The 18,622-nt window shown below is 38.3% G+C and overlaps 1 protein-coding gene across 1 annotated transcript; it reads right to left on the bottom strand.

The window, feature by feature from the left end:
* Nucleotides 1-1,020: 1,020 nt before the first annotated feature.
* Nucleotides 1,021-17,618, bottom strand: LOC126464175 (interleukin enhancer-binding factor 2 homolog). The gene is made up of 8 exons (XM_050096214.1): nt 17,518-17,618; nt 17,128-17,310; nt 16,166-16,463; nt 15,703-15,865; nt 11,776-11,896; nt 8,043-8,154; nt 1,429-1,581; nt 1,021-1,349 (listed from the first exon to the last, which is right to left on the bottom strand). The coding sequence occupies exons 2-8, from the start codon at nt 17,293-17,295 to the stop codon at nt 1,198-1,200; spliced, it is 1,167 nt and encodes a 388-aa protein (XP_049952171.1). The 5' UTR covers nt 17,296-17,310; nt 17,518-17,618; the 3' UTR covers nt 1,021-1,197.
* Nucleotides 17,619-18,622: the final 1,004 nt, after the last annotated feature.

Raw genomic sequence — 18,622 nt, 5'->3', positions numbered from 1 at the left:
CTCTGCTCAGCGAATTTCAGCTGGTGAATGTGTGAAAAATGGAACAGGAGCGCCCCCCCCCCCCCCCCCCCAAAGCTCTACTCAGTGTGGTGGCTGATGGGAGTAACTAGGTTTGTTTGAATAAAGATATTATGACCAATCGCAACTGATACCGAACCGTGTCTATTCCATGTGCGCAGTTTTATGATGTGATTGTGATGACATCTTTGTCAAACCATATTAAGTGTGTTTCAGCATTTGGTCACTTGTGGCACTGGCTCATACTATCACTCACTCTGCGTTGCTTAAATATTTTTGGTTTAAATACAGCACCAATTACGTATTTCTCATGCTGAGCAAAATGTGTTTCAAGAATTTATTCTCATTGTCACGTGCAAACAGAATGTGTGTGTGCGCGCATGTGCATGTTTCTACATAACTGAAGAGGCACAGTACCTGATAATTTCAAGAAGACAACTACAATGCAAGAGATGCATAAAAAACACGCAATTGGTGCAGTGTTTCATTATTTAAATAATCAATGACAGCTGCAAGCTTTCCAGAAACATCAATTATGACATACGAAATTTGAATCAAATGTTTCTACTTCCCAAACAGTATTAATTCCAGTTACATCAGCAGTTTTCGTTAGATGATAAATCTTTACTAGGCAATAAACAAGTCACTGACAAGTACTTTATGGCTTTTATGTACACATACCTAAAGCGCAAAAATCCAAGGGGTATTCTGTATGTAACATTTACAGCTTAAAATGTTTTTGGAAAGTGTAATTTGATGTTGCACTGTATTTGTATTCTGGAAATAAATGCAAAATAGAACACTAACCTTTAGTAGTTCATATTATTCCATCCAGAGAGCTAATAAAGGAAAAGACTGTCCTGGATACCTAATATAATTATTAGGAGCACTGTTGTCCATTACCCATATCACAGTACACTGTCATCAGTTAACAGCTCAGTCCAATATCATACATTGAGAGTTACTTATTAGAGGAAAGGGCGTAAGTATAGAATACACATGTTTAGGTTTCATTGTTTATGAGTATAATGTACACACATCACAGTGAAAAGTCATGAAACATCACACAAACATCAACTGTAACAGCTTGATGGAATGGTCCTGAAAGTTAATATTAAAACAAATATAATAAAAATCTTTAAACAATGCACACACACAGGGATTTAAATAAGGCCTGCATTAATTTTCTGCAGTTTCCATAGCTTCATCACCACCACCATCAGCTTCCATATCATCTTCTTCACCTTCTTTCTTTTCCAGTGGTTTTTCATATGCCTTGTCCAATGGAGACACCACCACACCATCCCAGACAGACATGTCAGTTGCAATACCTGGATAAAATGAATTTTTATTTAGCAATTTGTGACAACATCACGAATGCTAATACTTTGGTTTAATATAGATTCATACCTGCACTGCCCTCTAGACCCAATATGCGCTTGTAACCTCCGTGTGCTAACACACGCAATAATGTCTGTGCAGTAAGACACACCATATCTTGCTGCTCTAAAGTCATTGCTGTGTGAACCCGTATGTTACCTCCTTCACATGGATCTGAAATGCCTAAAAACAATATTTTAATAATTAGATCTCTTCGGAAGCACCTACATGGTTTGAGCATCTGATTTGTTGGCATAGTAATACTAGAAGCAAAAATCTAACAAGCAATGCAAAAAATTGTCATTTGAGTATGACATGGTAACACCATCTGCATTTTTATTTTAGTACATGTGATTGTATTGTATTGTATTATTTGCAAGTCAGGAGGTGTAAATCCGAATAGTTAAGTGCCAAACATGAAAACGATACTGCCATTTTTCCTGTTTGTTACATTGCTATTTTAGACTGTAGACTCGTTTGTTGCAGCCTCCTGCATGTCCAGCTTTTGCTTTTTTTTCACATTTACATAATCACTGCACCCTACATCTGTTTGTACCTGCTTACTATATGCAAGTCTTTGTCTACCTCTGCAGTATTTATTCCCACATTTACTCCCTTACTAAATTACCTGTTCCTTGACAGCTTGCACAAAATAAGATACCAATCCACAGGAACACATTTTTGCCATGACAGCTGGGTGAGTCCACCCTGTTCTGAAGGGGCAGTGGCCTGGGCTGCCTGTTACGTGGCAATCTGTGCACTGTGTGTGCTCTTGTGGCAATCTCTGTACTACATTACATAGCATAGCAGCAGTCTTTACATTCCACAGGTACAAGGAAAGTTCTTAATCACACGTCTGATTACACATAATGTCATTCGATTTGGGTTTGAAGAGGCAAACAAGGGAACGAAATTTCATTACAGTCAGCATTTGAGTGGATTGCAGGAACCACTAGCTATTCCAACTGCACAATGAAGATGATAAAGGGGAGGGGAGGGGGGGGCATAGCTGCAAGTACTTTCAAAGGCTCCAGTTCAGGAAAGATGTGGAAGAAGGAGAATAAAATTTTATTTGTAGGAACTGCCAGATGAATTGGTAGGGAGCTGACAACTTTTTCATAAGATGCCTTTATTTTACATTGTCAATTTAGTGGATGGCAATCTACACTACATATTTTGTGTGTTTTGTTTCATGTGATGTTGTTCTGGAAGTGTTTGATCATATTTTTTGCTTTGATACTCTGACTTTTCCAGTGAACCAGTAAGAAACTATATTAGACTATGTACCTCTTCATCTATCACTTTAGGTATTACACTAACCTTAAGCATTCTTCTGCAGAACAGTATTTCATTTTATGTTGAGGCTACACTGCAAAAACCTACTTTCAGAAAAGATTTCTTAACAGTAGGATCCGACTATAAAGCAACTGACATTCAATTAGCACAGAAAATAACTTGGATAAAACTAAACGCAATAGTCTGCATTGTATAACCATTGTTGGAAAGTGCGATCATTTATGACTGGCAAAATTTTGTTGAGGAAGGTAGGTTCAATTGCTATTATCAGTTCACAACCTAGAGGCATTACCAAATAATGGTTTTGTTTACTGCAAACACACATTAAGATGTAAATAATAAATAATTGGTATTAGAAAATTTTTTGAATAATTAATACTCACTCTGCTTAAGCTCAAAATACTTTTTTTTGGATCTGTACAGTTACATTGTGAATTACTCAGCTATGTAAGCAATGAGTGTAGCTAACTGATGTAACAATCTTAGAAGATTACAATGTGATTAATTAACAGCATTGTATAGATACTTAGTGACGGTTTAAGAATTATAGATTCAAAATATTTGCAGTGAGAAGTTAAGTACACAGAGTTCAACAGTAGCCAATAAAAACTGAACAACTCCTACAATAATGCTATATGCACCTGGTGACTCAGTGGGTGAGTCGCCGAGTGCAGTCCAGAAAACCCCAGGCTCAATATTGCATCAGTTCTGTGTATTTTTTCTCGCCTTGCCATTTTTTCCACCTTGAACAATGTTTCTTAATGTGTAAAATGCTGAGCTATTGACTATAGGACTCAGAGTAAAACTAAATCTCTTAACAGTTACGGCAACATTTTACTTTAAAAACATAAAAGACATCAGTGCACCAGGTAAGAAGTCTAAAATGGATGACAATATTTGTTAGGAGAAGGAATTCCAGTTCTAACAGAGAAAACAATGCTAACAGTCATAAAGCAATGTGGACGGCATTTAGTAACAATGTTATTTACATAAAACATTTACAAAATTAGAATAAATTTACAAAATGTCAGTTTGAAATCTGGATTTTTTCATTTATTTTAGTTCCATTCTTTAATTTCTTTTCCTTCTTTCCATGTTACTTTCTTATTTCATGTTCCAAAGCAATAATTTACCTTTATTCTACACTATTATTCGAGGCATTATCTCCTGTTGTAAAACTGGTACTTCTCATTGAGAACATTTTCTATACTTTTTGTTTTTTGGACAACATTCTGACACTAGATTCTGTAACAGAATCCTTACCTGTGTGTCAGAAGTTGTTTTTAGTTATAATTATCCTAAGCTTTGCTGTCAGTTAATTGACACTATCATTCTTACCAACTTTAGCTAAACACTATGTTCGAAACTTCCTGGCAGATGAAAACTGTGTGCCGGGACCGAGACTCGAACTCGGGAGCTTTGCCTTTCACAGCCAATTGCTCTATCGACTGAGCTACCCATGCATGACTCTTGAGGCATCCAGCTTTACTTCACCAGTACCTCGTCTCCTACCTTCCGAACTTCGCACAAGCCCTCCTACGAAACATGCAGAATTAGCATTCCTGGAAGAAAGGACATGGCTTAGCTGCAGTCTGGGGAATGTTTCCAGAATGAAATTTTCACTCTGCCAAGAAGTTTCATATCAGTGCACACTCCACTGCAGAATCTTTTTGAAGGATCTTTCTCTACTTACTTTCCTCGATCTTTATACTGCGGCATCTTTGGTAATAAATACTGTGTTTCTACTAAGTAAAATTAATATAATGTCAATCACCAATTTTAGCGACATTGCCAAGCGTGTTTCCTGCTAGTGTAGATGAGAACTGAACCTGTTCAGTGGATCCAAGTCTAGTGTTATACAATGGAGCGGAGTCCCGCAAAGTTCAATTTCTGAACTACTGTCAACAGTGACCTCCCACAGTTTCAAACCTCGCATTTAAGAAATCATTCATGCAGGAATGATCATACAAACATACCACTGTTTCACGTCGCACATCCCCTAGTATGGAGGAAACAGTAATAGGCATCCCTGTTGTAGAGAAACAACTGTGAGTTAAAAACAAAGCCACTAGCTCCAGATCGAACCCCAGTCCAGTTTCACAGTGAGTATTCTGCAACACTGGCTCCTTACTTAGCTTTCATTTATCACGGATCTCTCACCCAGCACAAAGTTGTGAGCAACCGGGAGAAAGCGCAGGTGAGTCATACACTTGGAAAATGGAAAAATGGTTCTGTACAATCAGCAACCAATACCTTTAACATTAGTCTGCTGCCAAGTTCTTGAACATATTCTCAGTTCAAATATAAACAAATTTTCTGAGACTTAAGAGCTTCTGTCCACAAATCAGCACTGATTTAGAAAGCATTGCTTGTGCAGAACTCAATTTGCCCTTTTCTTACACAGTATCCTGTAAACCATGGATCAAGGGCAACAAACGGACTACTACTTCCTGGACTTTCACAAAGCATTTGACGTGGTTGACTTAAAGGTCTAAGCATACAGAACAGGTTCCAGATACCCAAGTGATTCGAAGACTAAGCAATTGAACACAATATGTTGTCCTCAACACTGGGTGTTCATTGGAAACAAGGGTATTATCAGGAGTACCCCAGTGAAGTGTGATAGGAACACACTTATTGTCAACATACATCAATGATCTGACAGACTGAGCAGCAATCTGCACCTACTGATAACACTGTGGTATACGGGAAGGTGTTGTCAACTGACTGTAAGATGACAAGATGACTGATGCAATTTTTTGTGACTATTGACAGCTTGTTTTAAATGTAGAAACACTTAAGTTACTACAAGTGAGTAGACAAACCAACTCTGCAATTTTTGAATACAGCATTAGCAGTGTATCGGTTCACAGTCACATTGTTTCAATATCTAGGTGTAACTATTCAAGGCATATAATTGATAAAGACAGTAGGAGGGAAGGCAGACTTTGGTTTATACAGAGAATTTTACGAAAGCATGCATTGTCTGTAAAGGACATCATGTTTAGAACATGAGTTCAACCCTTCTTTGAGCCCTGAAGTGTTTTGGATCCCACCAGGTTGAATTCAAGCAAGATATTGAAGCAATTCAAAAATGGGTTGCTAGATTTGTTACAGTTAGGTTTGATCAACAAGTGATTATTACAGAGATAATCTGTGAGCTCAAGTGCCAATACCTGGAGTGAAGGCCTTTTTTGCGGGACACAGAACAATTCTATTGCCACCAGCATATATTTCATTTACGCACCATGAAACAATGACCAGAGAAATTATGGCTCGTACTGAGGCATATAGTAAGTCATTTTTCCTTTTTCTATTTGGGAATGGAACAAGAAATGAAATGACTAATAATGATACAGGGTACCCTCCACCACATATCATACGAAGGCTTGTGGAGTACCTCTGAATGTATTTCTCTTGCAGGTGCTTCTATTTACATCTCTGGAAGCAAGTCAAACTAGGACTCAGGAGAGCCAATGAATTGTCATTGCAGTCTCTATAAAATTTGGAAAGAGAAGCCTAACAGAGATTGTCACTAGAGTATAACATGGTCATCTCACTGCAAACTACCCTGGATCAATAATTAAAAAAATAAATGTAACAACTCTACTGCAGGCAGTGAATTGTTGGAAGGCACAAAAACTAGACTGAGAACTTTGCCAGCTTTCCAACAAATCATTTTGTCAGAGTTATAGCATACACATACAAAGTAACACTTGCACAGCTACATTGTCCTGACTTACTAGATTGTGCCGGGACAACAGCTCAACTGAGGCAAGCAGCGGTGCTGGATGGAATGGGGAAAAGTAGCAGCAATCAGATGGGAGGGTTGTAGAAGGCTGGAAGACAGCTGAGTAGGAGATGCTGCGGATGCACAGGCATGTGCCAGTAATGAGTTCATTCTAGCCACAGGCAGTTGTGCACAGTTAGGTGCAGTACTGAATAGAAGAGAATGTGAGCAAAAATGGGTAACTATGCCAACAGGATGAGTTACTACTGGTCCTGGAGCAGCACTGGAGATGGATGTGGGGGAGTGGTTGGTGGAGAAAGAGGGCGAAAGAATGACGAGACTCAATGTTTAATTTCAAAGACAACTTCCACCTACATTCAGGGGAGAGAAAGAATTTTGTGTGTGTGTGTGTGTGTGTGTGTGTGTGTGTGTGTGTGTGTGTGTGTGTAGTGTAGATCTAGCATCCTGTGCAGAGCAGCATGTTAGGTCTGTGGGCGGTCAACTCTGCTCTTAGCCACAGTTTGGCTGTGGCCATTCATTTTGGTTGGCAGCTGGTTGCATAAAATGCTGTGCAGAAATTACAGAAGGTATGGTTATGATATGACTGTTTTAACAGATAGTCCCGTCTCTGACAGGGTAAGCCTGCGAGAAGCCTTGAGGAGGCGATGCTGCATTGGTGTACTGCACAGGGTCTTACAACTGCGAATGCCACAGCACAACAATCAATGCAGTCCTTTGATACAGTTATTCCTACCAGTGATACCATGTTCAAGTAGGTAGTGATTAAAAAACTTGAAGGATAACCACAACAGTTTGCTACCACCACCACTACTTGCCTAGTGCCTCTGTTCCGAGCAGCAGCCTCCACATAGCACTCACAAATTCAGACCACCACCTGCATCTTCCCCACCTCCACCTGTACGTCGTGCAATTCTGCCGATAGTATTGCCATTTGGCTAAGAGCACTGTCAACTGTGGACTACTTTAGTGCCTGCAGCCAGCTCTGTACAGCTCCTGTCACTGCAGTAGAGAGTAAAGTTATACTACTTATGTAGTGAGGACAGTATTCCGACTTTGCAATATATTTATGGAGGACTAAGATGATATCAAATGTCTACTAAATTAAATTCCATTACAGCAAAAGTATCAGATTGCCAAAACACATCATTTTTAAAATATTGCTGTATCATATTCGGTTATATCTTATTGTGTCACTACATTTTGTACTAGTGCCATCCTGTCAAGTTCAAGTTGATAGTTATAGTGTGCAATCTGGCACATTTACAGAACTAGTGTAGTAAAACCACTTTTCTGCTACCACGGATGTTTGGGCTGAACTAATAGCAGCCTTACATTATAACATCCCAACAGATAATATCCAACTTTAGCACCACACAGTTATTTATCTAATCTGTTGCTCACTGTCAATATTTAAATTATGTTGTACGTGTCACAAAGAAGTTCAACACAACAACACGCAGCTCATGATCAGGGGTATAGATCCTCATAACAATCAACATGGGAACAATCAAAATAAGAGAGGGTGCTGAAGTATTACGTACGCATATTACCTAACATTTATACACAAAATGAAGCTTTAAATTATGTAGAACAATACCTGCTGATCCTGGGAGAAACAAACCAGCTGCAAGCAACTGCAGAACCCTGCGATATGCCTGATTGATTGGCAATGCCTGGCGACTGGGATTATTCATAATTGAACTATGTGCCTGTGAAAGAAAAATATTTTTAATCTGTATTGCATTTCATTTTATACAAACCATACAAAGAAAATTTTACGACATACTGGTTGATCAGCGGACATAAATTTAGTAAATTTATGAAGAACATAAGTTATGGTTCAGTTGTCATAACCCAAAGTTGTATGTAAAATTTCATTTACCAATCTTGTTTCTTTTTCTTGAGATGCTGAAGACCACAGACAGCATGGTTATGAACATTTGTTGTGCATCAACAAAGAAACTAGTCATTTGCACAATCTGCTAGTTGAATTAGCCTCACTTAGCATTGAACTTGTTAAAAAATTTCAACAAAATTAAGATCTATCTGAAAATAAATAAGCACTGTAAGCGTTAATTAGAATGTGCTATCCATTGTGGCATAATGGACCGATGCAGCAAGCTCAATCGGAATACTGGAACTGTGTATGTTGTCTAGATACAATATATAACTTCCCAAGTTTGTTGCATGTGATGCGTGGCTTAGAACATAGTAAGTCAACAAAGAGAACTGCAGAACTAGCAATCAGGCTAGAGACTTCTCATTTAATGTTGCCTTGAGAAGTCACTATAGTTGAAATATACTATGCACATGAAAGTACCTGGACACGCCCAAAAACATACATTTTCCATATGAGGTGCATTGTGCTGCCGCCTACTGCCAGGTACTCCATATCAGCGACCTCAGCTAGAGAGCAGAATGAGGCGCACCACAGAACTCACGGACTTCAAACATGGTCAGGTGATTGGGTGTCACTTGCGTCATACATCTGTACGTGAGATTTCCACACTCCTAAACACCCCTAGGTCTACTGTTTCCAATGTGTTAGTGAAGTGGAAATGTAAAGGGACACATACAGCACAAAAGCATACAGGCTGCCCTCGTCTGTTGGCTGACAGACCACCGACAGTCTAAGAGGGTCGTAATGTGTAACAGGCAGACATCTCTCCAGACCATTACACAGGAATTCCAAACTGCATCAGGATCCACTGCAAGTACTACGACAGTTAGGCAGGAGGTAGGAAAACTTTGATTTCATGCTGTCTGCTCATATGCCACACATCACCACGGTGAATGTCGAACGACGCCTTGCTTGGTGTAAGGAACGTAAACGTTGGATGTTGAACAGCGGAAAAACATTGTGTGGAGTGACGAATCACGGTACACAATGAGGCGATCTGATGGCATGGTGTGGGTATGACGAACGTCCGGTGAACGTAATCTGCCATCACGTGTAGTGCCACCAGTAAAATTTGGAGGCGGCTGTGTTATGGTGTGGTCATGTTTTTCATGGAGGAGGCTTGCACCCATTGCTGCTTTGTGTGGCACTATCACAGCAAAGGCTTAAAATGTTTTAAGCACGTTCTTGCTTCCCACTGTTGAAGAGCAATTCAGGGATGGCAATTGCAACTTTCAATACAATCAAGCACCTGTTGATAATGCACGGCCTGTGACAGAGTGGTTACACGGCAATAACATCCCTGTAATGGACTGGCCTGCACAGAAACTTTACCTGTATCATACAGAAAACCTTTGGGATGTTTTGAAACACTGACTTCATGCTAGGCCTCACCAACCAACATCGATACTCTGTTCAGTGCAGCAGTCAGTGAAGAATGGGCTACCATTCCCCACGAAACCTCCCAGCACCTGATTTAACGTATGGCTGTGAGAGTGGAAGCAGTCATGAAAGTTAAAGGTTGTTTAACACCATACTGAATTTCAGCATTACCGATGAAGGGCACCACGAACTTTTAAATCATTTTCAGTGAGCTGTCCACGTACTTTTGATCCCATAGTGTATATTATTCTGTAATATCAGGTGAACCACGAAATATGTGGCAATTACTTTTTGCATTACCATGCCTCTCAATCATTATCCCTAATCAAGTGTCACTTCTAATTAGTTATATCTAATTCTTATTTATCGCCCTATATGCTACTCATTTCGCCTATATCTCACCTTTCCCTTCCCAGAGGCAACTAATCATGACCTGACAAATGTTTCTCTGATTAATGAAGGTTAGAAATTTTTTATATTCATTAATTTCTAGAATATTCATGAAAATAGTCAGACATCATTAACAATTAGACTTATCACATCAGCATGGGAGCCTGAAGCTTTTATTATGTGCATGAACTATTTATCAGTGTAACTTCAAGCCTGTTCCCTTACTTTCCTGAAATTTCAAAGGTGTACATATGTAAATAAATATGTCTCTTTATGTGACCAAAAAGTCTCAACCAGATCACGACGAGACGTATGCGATGTAGTGGCAACCTCAAAGTTTTGCTCAGAAGAAGATACAATGTCTTATCTACAAATCAGATGCTTTCAATAAATTGTGAAATCGGACCTTTGTGTTCTGTTTTGAAATATTGACACGTACGGAATGCATTAAATAATGTGCAATTTAAGAGTTACAAGCAAACCTTTTTATAATTTTTCAGTATACAGGGTAATAAATATTGGTCTGCCTGATCCACTCCTTTCATGTATTTATTGCAGTCTAATGCACTTTCAGGTTTTTTATTGTGTAATTCATTTTGCTACATTTTCTTTGAGTGTCAGTCAAAGTGGCATTATGTGTTGTAGAGATCATTTTTATTGTTTTAGTTTGTCAAAGCTCTTCATACCGGTGCGGGTACTTCACCTTCCCATTGATCACAAGCTTCAAACATTGATTTTTGCGCACTTTAATTTTTCCAGAAATTCTCTATTTTTCCATATTGTTCCGTGAACTCGAATTTTCTTTTCAAGTAACTTCTCTGCAAGTTCTACACTGTAATAATAATTATACATGTAGATTTGATGCAACTTTCCATAAGAAGGTATCAGTAGTTCCATCACTGTTGCTGCTAAAGGCTGTCCAGCACCAGAATTTACCTTAAATGAGGAACTGTATCTTGTACTCTAATCACACAGCATCCATATGAGTATGCCGTAGTTCTTAATTTTCGACAGCTTGCAAACTAAAATTTAACCTCCTTAAACTTTTACGAAAAATAATCAATTATGAATTCCACTTCGAAAAGCCGTGATCATGTGTAGTAAATAACGGCAGAGCAACTTGCTATCTTGTCAAGATTTTACACTACCACAGACTACACCGTTGACTATCAGATTAAATCCTTGTAGATGTGACACGTGTTTATATTTGAGCCCTTTTACACATCCTTTATGATTTTCCTGTAACAGCCAATGCTAATAGTTTTCCTTAAACACTTAACATACCTATTTACACTGCACTACAACTTCCGCTGCCACCACGACAACCACCATCACCAATGAAGACACTCAAAGCTGCACATTACAGTTCTGCTTTCTGGGTGCTCATTACTAATAGGCCTAAATCCAATGATTATGGAACATACTGCATGTCAGCTGACATGTAAGACCTTACACTGTCATGCATGAAGTCCTACCATCTTCACACGTACATACTTGATTTATAAATCTAATTTCAAAACTGAGAAATGCTATTTTTTATATTTTTGTACAGAATAGATTGTGACAACCCGACAAATATTTTGTGCACATTTGTCAACTGTTTTTTAAAATTCCAATTATCCATTAAAATCAAGTACAATAAAAATGCCTGTCAACTTACCAGCAAGTCGAGCATCCACGGAGAAAGAGGTTCAAAACCTTCAAATCTGTTTCTTAGATCTCTCAATAGGCGTATAAGAACTTTTATTGATGAATGGTGGGCATTTTCTTCAAACCAACGGCTGAAAAGTTGATAAGTTATCAAAATCATGTGGCAGATACTTCCCCATCAGATGTATTATGAACACGCAACCTACCACTACAATAGTAATTTAAAATTTTTTTTACAGTGATCATGTATGCCACAGAGAACTGTTCAAAGCAGAGAAGTTTCACAACCGAGCACAAGAAATCTGTGGTGTACATATTGTGAAATTATAAATTAATCCCCAGAAATAACAATAAGTAATTAAGACGAAATAAATCTCGGGTGAACAGCCTGGTATGAACGTGCATGTCCTATGCACACTCATATCAGGCTGTTCACCCGAGATTTATTTTGTCAAAATACGCCTGGAGAAATTGAAGAATCACAACAAGTAATTAGTGTACCATTTATTTTGAAAATTATCTCCAATGCAAAATCAATTTTAACATGTCCACAGCACCACACTCCAATATAAGTGCCCAACTACATGCCAGCTAAAGTGTACAGCCTAAATAATACCTCTTTACCATGATAATTCACTAGACTGTCAAACTAAACAGCATGACATTATGTTACCAACTGATCATTTCCTTTGAAACAATGATAATAACTGGTTACAGCTATCTCTTAGCCAATAAGGCAGAAACATTTAACATCTTATTTGATGACAATGGATACCAAAATTGTTTCCCTGTATGTAGTAACAAATACAGATTTTGTAGCAGTAGAACTAGTGTGCCAATCAAGCTCTCAATCATTCATGTGTGTGCGTGTATTACCCATTGTACCATACATTTCATATTTCTTTCACAATTTATTCACAGGTCAATTTGAGTGCTGAATACCACTTCTTTGCTTTGAACAGTGACAAGCCTCATTTCTTTGTTTTGAAGGGTGACACTGTACAGATACTAAACATTCTTGGGTCGACCAAAGCCTCCGATCCCAACCGTCTGCTTGACCTTTGACGTAAGGATGTTGTGGTATGTGACGTCACGACGGCGCGGAATATAATTTGTGAGAGTGGCGTGTTTGTAGTTGTCGTCTTGATGCGATCGGTGGTGCTCTCTGGTGGCGTGTTAGGTGATGATTTTGGTTTAGTTTGAGAGTGTGACATCATGTGTGAATTTTGGTAAATTGCTTTTTTTATGTGTTTGGTAGGTATGGATATGACTGACAGGGTCAACAGTTTTCGGTTGTTGGCTATGTCAGGGACAGTGCGATGTCTCTAATAAAATTTCTTCAACTATTCGGATTTTTGGATGAGGTCTTGAAGTGTTCAGTTGGTTGTGAAGAAACGAAGCTTACTTAAAGTTCCAGCGTCTCGGACCACGGACAGCTGTATGTGGAGATGTCTTAAGGATAACAGGTCAAGAGAAGTGTTCAATCCCAATGTGTGGCTGTGAATGTTGGTGTCGGTAGATGTTTCTAAGCTATATAGGTCAAGGGAAGTGTTATGTCCTAATTTATGGGCTCGAGAGCTGCTGTTGATCTGTATAGGTCAGGGGAAGTGTTCGATCCCAATTTATGAGATCGGGAGCTGCTGATGAGCTACATATGTCAAGGGAAGTGTCCGATTCCAGATTATATTGTGTTTAGTGGTATTTGAGGAGTTTTGTGATGTCGGTTTTGTATGGAGGTGGGTGTCTAGATTTGTTTATATTTAGTTTGTCGCCACCCAAAAACCCCCTATTTCCCGCACTTGTCCCGTTAGTGTCATTAGGCTTTTTGTGGAACGTGTGTGTGTGTGTTTTTCCATGTATTTTCATCCTCATAATGTGTATGTAACGACTTTATATGCGCCATATTGGAATCGTGGTTTATGGTCGTTTCCGCCATATTTGTGACGTCATGGGTCAAAGCAGACAGGCAGGATCAGACACTTCCATATTTCCACATTCTATGGTTGTCCTAATTACAAGAAAAAAAATTGTGAATTATATTCGCAATTCACACAAATTTAGAATTTTAGATCAATAATTTTCTTCTTGAAATTTTTTACCCTGCGCACTAATTCCTTTTAGTGCTCAAATATCTAGTGCCTTATAGTTGTGTAACATATTTATCCTTTTATTGCTTTGCTATACTCCTATTCTTAGATCATAGATCTATGGTCTAAGCCTTGTTTCATTAGTTGGTTACATTGGTTCACACTCTTGCTATGTGATTTTTGCAAGAGGGATCCATAATTAAGATTTAATGGTCTCATGTTGTGGTGTGAAATTAAAGGTGGTAGTAAGATTAATGAAGGTCTTCTCACAACATTCTTCCAATAGGTTTATGTGGAGATGCCCCCACGATGTGTGGCACAGATCGTCACTGGAAAGGTCAACATTGTTCTTGTGTTATAGGTCTGTTGATATATTATTTATAATACTAGTCCTTTATCAGAAATGACAAGCATCAAGCTGGTGGTACTGAACAGACAGCAACTGATTAATTTTCTTTCTGTAGAGACGTTGTGCTGTATTCACTAAATGAAGGGGATCATTACAGGGGTAGGGATGCTGTTTGGGGTTACAGTGAAAGCTGACAAGCTCTTTTGATAAGAGTGAAGAAATACATGTTGGTCTTTGGGGCTATTATTTCAGGTGGAGACATGCTAACAATCTCAGTAGGTACATGTGTTTTACATTCACTAAGAGGAATATGTATCTAAATGATTTACTGTTACATGACTTCAGTTCATACAAGGTGTTGTGCAATAGGGGCCGTAATCACCTCATTGTGAACATTAATACTGGATTTGAAGATTGGGGCCTGCAAAAAATACTATTGAGAGTAACTGGAGGGGAGTGGCGGTTCCTGTCAGACCTGTTGTTGAAAAGGACAAAAGGCATTCTTCTGTCTTGCATGCTCGTGTTGAGCCCAGTTAGAAGAACTGTTTTACAGCATTACTGTCATTTTTCATTATTGGCAACAAATATAGGCCCCTGCTCCTAAGTTAAGTGCGACTGGCTGGCTGTGTATTCTCTTCCTTTATGGGCGGGGAAGGTGAGGTTGGCATTCAAGTTGTTTCACGTATGTCATTTGTTTTTTAATTGAGGTATGTGTTATAGTCTCAGTTTTCTAAATTGTTTCTTGAATTCTGTAAAGGCTATTTTATTACTGTAAACTATTTTTTCTTCATAAGTTTATTTCCTTTCATGAGTCTCCATCTCTAATATTAAATTTGGTGCCTGGATATTTTGTGTGGTTAATGTTTTTGTTGTGTAAGCTATCAACCATCGGTATCTGCATCTTCAGTTGAGACACATAAGTTAACCACTGTTGCTGAAACCTCTTTCTATAGTTTGTGGTTTTTCACTGTGTGTATTGCCACCATATTTTGTCATTTTGTACTGCTGTCTATGTCAAATTTGCATATAACTGTGTCTTACATTCAACTATTATTATGAATTTGTGTTTTTTATTTGGTGTTTATATTTCCACACCAGTGTAATATGAGGTGGTGTTGGCTGTCATTATCATTTCTTGTAAAGAACAGCAACCACTGAGCCATTAGAGATAAACTTCGAGGTTTTCAGAGGCAGTCAGTTTATGAAATGAATTAACACCATGAATACTACAAAGTTTAGAACATCAAATCTTCAGACTTCAATGACAGCACACTCAATCCCTAATAATGTAAAGCGAACTATCCCTAACAATAAGTAACAAGTTTCAACTTTAATTCATGCCTTCTACAGCAAACAAGCAATGTCAGGAGCATTCTTCTGATAACGCCTCTTAAAAGTAGAACAGAGCAGACTGAAGCTTTTAGAAACAGATGACTCATTTTATTAGTACATTTACACGTTTTTGAAGAGTGAATACTATGAACATGGGAAACATTCTCACCTGTGTCTGATTGCTGCTAAATGACTCTGCAAAATTTTCTGATCTAAATGCAGTTCAGGGTCTAGTTTCCGAAGATTGTGATGGACAGTGGTCATTAAAACCCTCACAGTTGCTTCAGAACTACTGATCTCGAAGCCACGGTCATTTGTTAACATAGAGAGAACTGAAACATTTTGTACAAACTTTAACATTATATTTGTCACACACACACACACACACACACACACACACACACACACACACACACACACACACACAAAACATTTTATATCTTATGTAAAACCTCTTTCCCCACTGTTTCTGCCGAAATATATTTTCCGAGTATGTTTACTACATAAGTATTCCCACAGAATAAGCCATTTCACATATTGCAATATTCCAATAACCAAAAAATTGCCAATTTAATACTACTACTGTAAAGACAATGTTTGACATTTTCTCAAGGAATGATTGAGTTACTCACTCTCTTGTGGATCTTGAGCTTTCAAATCTTCTTGCACCTTAACACCAAGCGCATCAACAGCTTCTCTTGTTGGCAAGGTTTTCAGTATGACAACAATGTCTGCCACATTATGTCCAGTCATCATAGTTCCCTTTTTAAAAGATCCAACTTGTCTAACTTCTTCCAACTGACAGGCATCAAAGCCACCTGGAGCAACAACCAAGTTGTCCATTACTGTCTGTATCTTTGTCACAAGATTTAGTACAGAAGTCTGCTCTTGAGGTGATGGTGACAGGTCTGTATTTCTCTTCAGAAGTGCCTACAAAGAAAACCAAAGTTTTTTTTCGCAAGAATGCAGCACCACAGTAAAATATGATGAGAAAAACAAGCAATAGTAATATTAATTTTGTCAGCCTAATACAACTGCTACAAACAATAGTAGTCCTAAAGCATGAACTACCTACAAATTTATTCTTTTTAAAAACATGAAGGCACTGTCAGCACTAGAAGGCAAATTACAGGTCGACTAAGTACTAATGGTTCTTATATAGAGGAACATGAGCGAACACCAAAACAATTACCCATGTGATCTATATAACGTATTAATAAAAACGATCTGCAGATGTGAAATGCATAGAAAAGTATAGCGAAATAATGTTATGGAACTCCACAGTTATTCTTGTGTAAACAATTATGCACTCGTCTGCTACCAGCAGCTGAATATGCCATGCCACAAAACCTGAAATTGGCAGACTAAAAGTCATTGTACGGAAATATTGCTAGTAAACAAGAGGCTCATAATAAATACATAAAAAAAACACGTAGTTAAAAAACTGCTTTCCAAGACCGCTAAGGTAAAACGTACAGATGGCCAGATTTACAGACATAAGCACCAGGAAGACATACTATTTCTACGTACTCAAACTATAGATATTAGCCTATTTCATTATTAATTAAGGTTAAATGTATCACGAAAGTTTTACCTGCGTGAATGCAGTCTCATCAGGCAATGGCTTTACACGAGGAAACGCAGATTCACACAAAGTAAGATCGAAAGGGTGACGAGGGACAAAAGGCTTAACTTTGAATGGCCCTGGTCTGCCCATTCCTCTTCCCATTCCACCTCGACCTCTTCCTCTTACCATCTTCATCTTGTTACTGTTGTGCTGCAATTAAACATATAAACTTCACCTTGACTGTAGCTTAAACAAAGCTTTCTCTTAATCAGCTATTCGGCCACGAACGAGACAACACGCCGCGGGATTTATTTTACATAGTAGAAGCAACTTCTCCTAAATGAAAACTTCTATTGAAATAACGTGAAAAACTTATTTCACAAGCATTCAGATGCCCTTATTAAAAAACGTACTTACGTTACAACTCGTTCAATACAATCACTACTCCGCGTCTTCTACAACAACAGCACAAAACCAGACGCCGGATCCAAAGACCTTAAACTATGCACCAACCTCAGATGACATTTGTGAGACATTACCAAAGATATCACTATCATTAGCTAAAAAATAGTGAATCAACGGAGAAAGAAAAAAATGATGCCTCCTGCATTGGTAATGTTATACACGGTTGAATTCCCAAAGGCGTTTGTAGGACATAAAAATATTACATTAGCATCTTCGCAAGCGATATGTACTTTAAGTTTGGTGAAACATATTCCACCACCGTAAAGGCTGATTCAGCTTGACGGAACGGGACGTAGCGAAACGTAATAAACAAAACATTCCACAAGATTTCAAATGGTCTGATTTGCACAGGCGGTCAATGGGTGGAATGGAGCGGGACGGACTGGAACGTTAAGGTAAGGTCAAGGTACTCGGAATGAGCACTGTGACGTTGACGCTGGTGGCGAGAGGATGGCGTCAATTCTAGTACCCGACTCCACCTGTCGACTTTGACCAATTATGTAATGTATGACGTTGTTTTGTTTGTACCGCAAATTACGTACGTTAAGTGGTTTCTCTGGATTTCCTAGTTACGCGTATATTAAAAATTCTACATATATTGTTTTGTTTTCATATTGTAATTCATTTTCGGCATCTTTTGTTGACGAAAGTAGTCAAAATTTATAAGTTCTTGATTTCTCACACAACTGCTTTTAATTATGGATGAGTCATTTGTATTTACAGTGAAAATTCTCCATGAGAAAATGATTGAGAGTAAGTCAGCTATAAGATTTTTGAAATCATTTGGCGTTACTGCAGAATTTTGCAAGTGCAGTGTTTGTGGAAATTATATGAGTTTGACAAAGGTGGAGGTGCAGAAAAAATAATGTATGGAGATCTATACACAGGGGGGCCTGGTTCGAAAGATCAAGGCTGAATTTAGAATTAACTGTCATGTTAACCTACTATTTTTGCTATCAATATTCTTGTAGATCTGTCATGCATGAAGAAGGTGTTTCGTGTGGCACTTTAGTTAACTGGTTTCATTTTGTAGAGAAATCTGTGGGGAATTTATAGA

The sequence above is a fragment of the Schistocerca serialis genome, chromosome 1, assembly GCF_023864345.2.
Source record: "Schistocerca serialis cubense isolate TAMUIC-IGC-003099 chromosome 1, iqSchSeri2.2, whole genome shotgun sequence".
NCBI classification, from domain to species: domain Eukaryota; kingdom Metazoa; phylum Arthropoda; class Insecta; order Orthoptera; family Acrididae; genus Schistocerca; species Schistocerca serialis.
Note: the sequence above shows the minus strand (reverse complement) of the source record. Positions and strands in the feature narration are given on the sequence as shown.

Coding starts and splice junctions, on each gene's coding strand:
- LOC126464175 (XM_050096214.1), bottom strand. CDS start 17,295: ATGAAGATGGTAAGAGGAAGAGGTCGAGGTGGAATGGGAAGAGGAATG. Junction 16,464..17,127: donor ATGAGACTGCATTCACGCAG/GTAAAACTTTCG, acceptor TTTTCTTTGTAG/GCACTTCTGAAGAGAAATAC. Junction 8,155..11,775: donor CGTGGATGCTCGACTTGCTG/GTAAGTTGACAG, acceptor TTTCTTTCACAG/GCACATAGTTCAATTATGAA.